The sequence below is a fragment of the Vitis vinifera genome, chromosome 10, assembly GCF_030704535.1.
Source record: "Vitis vinifera cultivar Pinot Noir 40024 chromosome 10, ASM3070453v1".
NCBI classification, from domain to species: domain Eukaryota; kingdom Viridiplantae; phylum Streptophyta; class Magnoliopsida; order Vitales; family Vitaceae; genus Vitis; species Vitis vinifera.
In genome coordinates this window covers 17,832,946-17,842,056 of record NC_081814.1, presented here as the reverse complement: position 1 = coordinate 17,842,056, position 9,111 = coordinate 17,832,946, and the positions used below count along the sequence as shown (strand labels likewise).

The 9,111-nt window shown below is 42.2% G+C and overlaps 1 protein-coding gene, 1 non-coding gene and 1 pseudogene across 2 annotated transcripts; all 3 read right to left on the bottom strand.

Annotated features, from left to right (window-relative positions):
* Positions 1–1,765: 1,765 nt before the first annotated feature.
* On the bottom strand, positions 1,766–3,144 carry LOC132254512 (NADH-ubiquinone oxidoreductase chain 4-like; annotated as a pseudogene).
* Positions 3,145–4,042: 898 nt separating this feature from the next.
* LOC132254513 (NADH-ubiquinone oxidoreductase chain 4-like) lies at positions 4,043–6,506 on the bottom strand. The gene has a single exon (XM_059740349.1). It carries the CDS (start codon positions 4,766–4,768, stop codon positions 4,241–4,243), a length of 528 nt encoding a protein of 175 aa, XP_059596332.1. The 5' UTR covers positions 4,769–6,506; the 3' UTR covers positions 4,043–4,240.
* Positions 6,507–8,136: 1,630 nt separating this feature from the next.
* On the bottom strand, positions 8,137–8,208 carry TRNAT-GGU (transfer RNA threonine (anticodon GGU)). The gene has a single exon. It is a non-coding gene; the product is annotated as a tRNA-Thr (tRNA).
* Between the last annotated feature and the right edge of the window lie 903 nt (positions 8,209–9,111).

The window sequence follows — 9,111 nt, the reverse complement described above, 5'->3', positions numbered from 1 at the left end:
GATGGAGGAGCTATTTGGGAGAGTTAAGCAAGGATTTTGGATGATTACAGGCTTGAATTTCAAGTGGAAACACGAGCACAAGCAATGGAGAAGAGGAAAACAGAGTGAAGAAAACAGCTGCAGTCTTCTTTCACACTTTTGGAGCACTTCTCGAAGTCCATTTTCTACATGCTATATACCATTTGAAAGATTAGGAAGTCAAAAATCCAATGCTTTAAACCGTGTATGATTTAGAGCTGAAATGAGGAAGATATAGCCTTCGGAAGGCAACTGCATCATGCCAAATGACCAATTTCGCAAGGTGAATTTCACATTGCGAAAATTTCGCAAGGAGATTTTCTTCATGGTGCGAAATTTTGCCATTTCGCAATGTGAATTTCACATTGCGAAAATTTCACAAGGTGAATTAACTCATGATGCGAAAATATGGCACTTCGCATCATGAGTAATTCACCTTGCGAAAATTTCGCAATGTGCCTTTTACATTGTGAAATTCCTTTGAATCCTCTGTTTCTCCACGCACGCACCACCGACTTCCCAAATATTTTTAGCTTGATATTTTCTCATGTAAATTCCTTTTGTAACCTTGTATTCAGCCGACATAAAGCTTTATCTTGTAATTTTGCTATATATAGAGGTGCACAACACTTCCAACAGAGAGGAAAAAATGGGGATATTGGGGGATCGATCCTCTGTACATTAAGTTAGGAATATATAAAGCTCTGTTTTTCTCAAAAAAAAAAATAAAAAAAAATGGGGAGATTGGGGGATCGATCCTCTGTACATTAAGTTAGGAATATATAAAGCTCTGTTTTTCTCTCTTCTCCTGTTCTTCCCCATTTCTATTTTCTTAGTAGCCAAACAGCCTCTGAGGGCTTTTCCTCAGAGGATGATTGGCTAAAACTTTTAGTTTCTCAAAGTATGGATGTTATGTGATGGCTTGGATGCAATCCCATGGAAATTTCTCGCACCTGGAAGGTAAGGTAGTCGTTTTTCATTAACGGTTCATTAATGCAAAGTTTGCTTTTTATTTCCTTTGGACAACTTCCAACGGCCAATACTTGATAAGCTTTTGGATTTCTATCCATTAGTTATCTCCTACGAGCTATTGGAAAGTGAGGTTTTCAATTCCAAGTTTTGCATTAATCCATTAGAACCAATTTCAATGGCCATTGAAAGGTGAGTTTATCACCTGGAATGACTTTGAGTTGCCAATATTTGGTAAGCTTTTGGCTTTAGACCATTAGTTATCTCTTACGAGCCATTCAAAGGAAGTCTAAGGTGAATAACCATTGATGAAATTCACTACCATCTGTTTTGCCATTTTAAAGGATTAAAACTTGATTTGCTAAATCCATACCGGTTCGGGAAGCAAGCATCACCATAGTTGCAACCCCAACGCGAGGAGCCTATCCTGAGATTTCCAATTTGCATAAGAGCCAGAGCATAGCTATCCTATCTTTGAGAAACTTGCTTTTACACCCTTTCATTTTAGTCTTTAATGTTAGCTTAGATTAGTTTAAATCTTTCTAAAAACATTTGCATTTTCTTTTAAAGCTAACATCTATAAGAAAATCACCTATTTTCCTAATTTGAATATCACTTGTGTTTGCCAAAACCCTTCCCAGTGAACGATCCTAGAACCACTATGCTATAGTAGCTTGGCTACTTTAGTAATAGTATTTAAGGTATAAATTTTGTTGATACGCCTTTAAAGCTAAGCTACCATGAGTCGCATCAATAAGAGAACTGAGTTGGCCCAAAAAGCGCTTGGGCGCTCTACGTACGATGTAGACTCCATCAGATACATATCGATTTCTTTCTGATGGATCAAGAATAGATAGTTGTCTCATCAATAGATAGAAATAGAAGATTTCCCCTTATTATTGATAGATTCTTTCTCTATCCATTCCTACTCTTTCGATCTATCAGAACAGATCAGGCTATCTATCAATCGATTTGAAAATAGCACGTTCATATCGCTTTTCCTTCATTTCCGCCACGCCAACATAGCCGCCATAATAAGAAGCAGGCGAAGCAGCTAGAAGCGCTCGCTTCTAGCCCTTGAATTCTTATTCACGAATGAATTTGGGAAAGCCAACAGAAAGATTCGATTCTGACTTCGTAGAGCTGGTGCTGCTGTTGCTTGTGCGTAGGGCCGTCCCCCACTCCCGTCCCGGGGCGCTAAGGGGCTTTTGTTTTTGGAGCAGACGGCTGTGTTTTGCTGACGCCTCGAATCAAGCTTTTGTTGCGACATGCTATGTTTTCTCCCCCATTGCTAGTAGGTTGATGGGTCGCACGCCCGACACACATGTTTTGGCCTTGTGTGTCCATAACTCAAAATAGGTGACCTAACGGCCGCCGCCCGACTAAACATACCAATAGTCACCAGATTCATATGGGCTACTGGGGAGTAAGCAATGATCTTCTTAAGATCGATCTGTCTTGAAGTGGTCGAGGAAGTATATATTATAGCAATCGCTCTTGGAGTATAAATGAAAGGAGTGGAACGAAGTGTCGCTTTGGGAAACATGGGTATTGAAAATCTTAAAAACCCGTGGGTTCCCAATTTTAAAGGAATTCCTGCCAAGATGACGGATTCTGCCGTAGGTGCCTTTACATGAGCTTCGGGTAACCAAATATGAACTGGTACCATAGGCACTTTGACGGCGAAAGAGGCGAAAGAAGCAATCCATAGAAAGATTTGGCGCCGCTCACTAAATTCTGTGGTTAATGAGATTTGTGAATCGGTGGTTCCTGTTTGGAGAAGAATCAACAGAATAGCTAATAGCATAAAAACAGATCCCAGTAAAGTATAAAGGAAAAACTGATATGCTGCCTTGATCTTTCTTTGTCTCGAACCCACCCCAGACCCCTATAATAATGGTAGAGTAAGGGGTGGCCCCAAAGCGGAATTGACCGGTGGTGGTTGGTCGAAGCTCCAGTAGGTAGCCACTCCCTTCTCAGGGAACTGTACGTGAGACTTCCGCATCATACGGCTCCGTCCCGATCTTCCGTCATCGGCCCTTGTCATTAGACCACTATCTATGCATGTATTTTCAGCCTGGACTCTCGAATCTTTTGCTTCTCGGGTGGTGGCGAACAATGCAGCTTGCGTTGTGGGAGATGCCCGCCCGTAGGGCCCGACCTGCTTCCCGCCCGAAAGAACCGCTCACTAGCTATCCGGACTAGTGGGGGCCCTATCCGGAGACATACTGAAAACCATGCCTTTCGAACCGAACGCAACGCCCGTCTTCCAAAGAAAAAGAAAAATGGGCTCGTTGGGAAGAGGAGTGCGGCCTGTAGAGCACATGTAACGCACAGTCGGGTTGCTCACGCAGCGGATCTCTCTATCTATATCTATCTATAGATAGAGAGAGGGAGAGAGATGTGAAAGTAAGAGCCTTATGTTATGGCCGCCCCCCGACTTACGGCCTTTACGCTACTACTACTGTGATGTGAGCGGATCAAATTGGTTTGATCTTTCCCAATTATCCTGGCCGGAACTTGTACGGAGGTGCATGCATAAAGGTTTGGAACTCTTTTCTTATCTGAATCTTAAGGATAGGACCCTACCCTATTCTCGAACCCTCTGCCGAGCTCTACCCTGCCCGCATTTCCTTTTGAAGGGGGCCAAAGAAATGTCTCCACCTGCTGCCAACAGTCTTTCTTCGGAATTATACTGAACGGGTCGATCCTCCCCTCCCATTTGTTTTAGCAACTTATCCTAAGGTCTCCTCGCCAAGAGCTCCCCGACGACGACAGAGGAACCAACCCGCCTGCTGTGGCGGGGCGGCTTTTTTGTTTCACAATAAGACCTGGACGATTATCCCTACCCTCGGTAGCTTACGAGTTTACGTCCATCCCTGGTCGGGTGCAGTTTCCTTTCGATTTCTCCCTTGTAGCCGTTACCCGAATTCGCGCAAGTGTGTCCACACCCCCCAAACTGACTTGACGAGGAATCCATTCTCGCGAACAAACACAACCCCTACACACACCTAGGAGCACCCCTTCCTGCATATCCATACAAGACCCGAGTAGGCGGGTCGAGGTCCTACGAGGTACCCACTACTCGGAGTACCCTCCCAAAAGGAAAAAGATGTGTCTGTCAGGTTCGGTTCTTCTTAGTTGGGTTGGGCGGGTTCGACCAGAAATGCTATGCTTACACACAAGACTACCCCTCTTCCCGAAAGCTTCGCGGGGACTACTTTACGACGACAGACGACCGCCCGTAGGGGGTTTACTGCACAAGGCCCCTGCAGAGGAAAAGCTTTATCCCAGCGAATAGAAGATACTCAGCTCCGCACAACATAGGGATTGGCACGCTTTCGGGAAGAACATAGAATAGTAGAGGATCCAGCATGCGGAACACGGCGATCATTAAAAATTCATGAATTAGAGATGCTGTAATATACTCTTTCCCATAACTTCTCATACCAGACCAACCCACTGAAATGCAAATAGGGATCAGAAATGTGGTCAATATCACGAAGAATAAAGAGATACCGTCTATACCCAAATAAAGATTGATGTTTTCATAAGGAAGCCATCGAAGGCTTTCCACAAATTGAGATGTGGCCGTAGAAGGATCGAATTGTATCCGAGGAACAGGGGGATACAAAAAAGTAATTAGAGAGGCGCACAGACCAATCAATCGTATCGGTCGTATTCTTGAATTTGGAATGAAAAGAGGAGTAATGCTTCCTAGCATGGGACACGGAATAGGACCACTTAGATCGGAATAGCATTCACAGAAATGTTCTAACATAGAGTAGAATCGAACATTGAAGAGATTAGTTGACAACAGTAAAAAGATGGGCGCCTAATTCCAATACAATAGGGGTCTATCAGTGCAAGTCAGCTGAACACCGTGATTGATGAGTGGGTAGGTGGGTTAGGTGCACCTCTCGCCCAGTGGGAAGTAATGAGGCTAGTCTCCCACCCCCCCTGAATGAAGAAGTAGTGGGGCCCCCTTCCCGCGTATGCGCCTTTATTTAGATTAGATTCTTTCTATTTTTTAACAAAATGGAGAATCTTTCTAAAAAAATATCTCTGGCAAAACGCAATTCGTCGATTTTAATCCAAGGTGCACCTTGCCTTTTTTCAGGTAGCTTTGTTACGCCTATTCAGCTAGTGGGGCATTGGTCATAGCCGAAATTCGTCGAAGGGATCAGATCAAAAAGAAAGAAGAGAAAGAAAGGGGAGTTTTGTCTTTCTTTCAATCCAAATAAGAGAACAAAGAAACCACTCTAAAATGAAAGTTAGATAAAGAAGTTTCAGTAAGAACTAGCACTAGACTTCTTCCCCCCTTTCTACTTTTCCTCTCTCCTTTTTTTTGTGCTTCCACCCGGGCTTTTCATTCTGTTTTATAGAGACCCGAGGAAATTTTGATAATAATTAATGTAGAAAGGTGAGGCACTTTCCCGGGCATACGGAAAAGAAAATCCAATCCAGGATGACGGCTTTCAAAAGACGAGTAAGGGACGGGGAGGGGGAGGCTCTCGAAAGCAAACGAGACTAGAAGGAACATGGGAATTAGCACCATTCCTATGAGTGCTCTTGTCTCGAAGAGCCAACAAAGGGGCAGCCCTCTCTCTATCTCGGTCTCGGTTTAGCATCATATATAAATCTGGAGAAAATTTTTATTGGTTGTAGTGCGGATTAAGGAGCTGCTCCTCCATGCTGTGGCTGTGGAGGTGGGGGCTGCCGCCGCCTGATAGAGGCAGAAGCCGGGGCCACCGGAGCTATCTGCGTCGAGTGTGTCGATTGAAAGAGGAGGGGAGACAACTCAAATGCCAGCGCAGAAATAGAAAGAGTCGTGCCGTTCAAAGTTTCATTCTTCTAAGATCCATTGCTCGATTTTGCATGCTCTGCTCCCAAAATTTAGAGAGACTTGCGAGGGCAGATCCGATGGTCCGGAAAGTCAAAGTCATGGAAGAGTTAGGGTGGTCGTAGATCAGCTGGTGCTACTATAGAATCTTATGAATCACGCACGGCACACTTGATATATCTCCTCCGTCTACAAGGTGAACAGCTTAGCTTACAGCATAGTGTGTTCGCCACCACACTGGTTGGCTGATGCATTGGCCTTACCGTAATAGGGCCGAGAGGGATGACCCTTGGATTAGAAGGCCCCATATCTCGTGACACGCGGAGCGTGGCATTTCCTTTTATAAAGTCCGTATAACTTCTAACCAAAAGATTCATTCTTTATGAATCAAGTACCATTCAAAGGGAGAAAAACAAACCTCTTTGAGTGAAGAAGAGAAGGGCTTTGTATAGAAACTCTTGAGCCATGTTCGTCGCCCTAGGCTCACCATTCTTTCATTTTATTGATGGGTTCTAGCTCCAAAGAACATATACATGGAGCTATGTCGACTTACGTACGTCTCGTTGACCAAACGATCAGGTATACCACGCCACGTATCATCCCCTCTTTCCATAGAGGAGAGAAAAAGAAAAGATATAGTGATCGTGCCGTAAGACCTTGTTCGTTTCTACTTGACGTTATTTTCCTCAATTTTTTTTACATTACATAAGGCCGTTTAGGGCTTACTTAGCGCTTGCGCTAAGGATCTAATCAGAGTCAAACTTGGATTTGAAAAAGAAAAAGCTTTTCCCTTATTAGCCGGAGTACAAGTGTACTTCCTTGATCTTTAGTAAAGGCGGATTAAGCCAAAAAATATTTTTTTTTTGAAAAGTATCAACGTCCTCATTGAGAGTCGCTCTGCGAGACGTCCAGTAGTCTCTGACTTGGTCTTCGAATCCTAAGTCTCAGCCCGTTCCCAGCTTGCCTCGCTCTCAGGTTGGCCCTTCTACTTGACTAAGTTCCACTCGTGCAGTGGGTGTATGGGCTAGCCCATGGTGCGGTCAGCTATGATATACTCAACTTCTTCTTTCGTAGGTTCATCTACAACATCTGGTGGTGCCCTCGTGGGCACGTTCCTATCTGGGTCGGTCTGGTCTAATCGAAGTCAACTGACTCACATGGAATACGGGGTGAGTTTTCACTGAGCTGGTCGCTTGAGTCTATAGGCTACCTCTCCTATCCGCTTCTCTACAAGGTCTACTTTCTTCTTCCTTCAGACCGAGCTAAGCCTTTAGGTTGTTTAAGTAGGTTAGGTTGGTTGATCTTTTGGAGTTATCTCCAAGAAGGTTTTTTTCCCTTCATACGCCTTGCTGCTTCATCTAAGTAGGTTTGGGCTAGGTCGTTGCGCTCCTGCCACCTCTTGGCAAAGTGATGGGCAAGCCCCCTCCTGTCGCAATGGTGTGGGGCGTCAGAGGCTGTTGCCCCGTGGCCAACTCGAAGGGGTTGAAGTTCGACGCAGAGCTTTTTGGTTGTTAAGTTATAGTAGCACTGAGCAACATCCAACAGCTCCAGTCCTTCTGGTTTGCACTAAAGTGCCTTAAGTAGCCCTCGAGGAGTCCGTTTATTCTCTCCATCTGAGCTTTCAAAGATATACCGACAGTCGGTATCTGATAGTCAGATACCGACAGTCGTCTTCTAATATTACCGACCTTTAAATATCGGGTTTTCATAAATTTCACATAACATAAAAAAAAGCTCTTTTCATCATCAGAAACAACCTGACTCTTGCATTGCATTACCATAACGAAAAGAAAAATGAAAAAAAAAAAAAAAAGATTGCTTTTGTGACTCGGAATGAACCTTTCTCGGTAGAGGAAAGGAATAGCGATGGATTCCTATGGAGCATCCAGGAACAAGAAGATTCAATCGGACGACGAATTCTTACGTGGTCCAAGGAAAGAAAAGGTCCGCTTCCACGATTTCATCTATATTGAATCTTAATATCAGAATAGCTTATATAGTCATGATTCAATTCAGGTCCACTGACTTTTTCTTTTGTTGATTTCTAATCTATAATGGATTTGATTGGAATAATGGAAAATAAGAATATTTGGCGATTCAAGAGACGACTTATCATTATTCATTATAAATTTGAAACAAATGTTCAACTTTATAACTAGAATTACTATACTATAACTCATTATAATGATAACTTCTTATAATTATACAGTTGGTTATTTTTTTTTATTACAAATATCAACAATATCTATATTCTCCGCTCAAATATGAATACTACGACTGAAGTTTTATGAAAAAAGTCAAAGCAAAGCCCTTTATCGGATTTGAACCGATGACTTACGCCTTACCATGGCGTTACTCTACCACTGAGTTAAAAGGGCCCATTTGATTCAATTCCTGAATTGGTCACTATGCAGATAAGATATATCTATGTGTATATATATATTATACATAAGTACATGCAGTAAACTCATAATGGCTAGTGGCTTATTCAGGAACGATAAATTGGATTTACCTAGCGAGTATCGGGTAAAATGATTTATTGATATTTGATTTGAGAAATATCAATGCAATGAATTGTTTCAAGACCAACCCCAATTGCTTTTTGAATTGATCCCCATCAGAACGAAATTAACTTGATTGATACATGTACCTACTAATTCGACATAGATCCAAGATATTTCATTGAATCATGTGATGAAGAGATTCGACTTGTCCCCTCCCTGAACCAAATTCTTAGAGAAAAAAGAATTTTCGATAACTTATTGATCCCTCTTCCCCGATTTCTCGTTTGTAAATTTCCTGGCTTAGTGTGAGATAGAGATAGGCATATCTCATCTTAACAATGAGTGAATCAATGAATGACAGTGGAAGAAATGGCGTTTAACCCCCCTTTTTTGGCGGACAAATGACTACCTGAAAAGAGACTATCCTTCGTATTATTAATTTTGATTTCTTTAGATATATATTTATATCTTTATCATTATTTATTTTTTATTTTTTATTTTTATAAATATAGTTATAGTAAAGTAAGTAATATGTTATAGTAAAGTAAGTAATATCGATTTATATAATCGATTTCTATATAGAATGTCGATTAGAATGACTGATTCATGAATCTAAATGACGAATCAAAAAATTCTATGGAATCATGAAAGACGGAAAGATCCTTCGGATCTAGTCATACCATTACATTATATTGACAATTTTTAAAAACTATTGATACTATCATCCTAGTATGATGGCGATCGGGGAAGTATGCCCCCATCGTCTAGTGGTTCAGG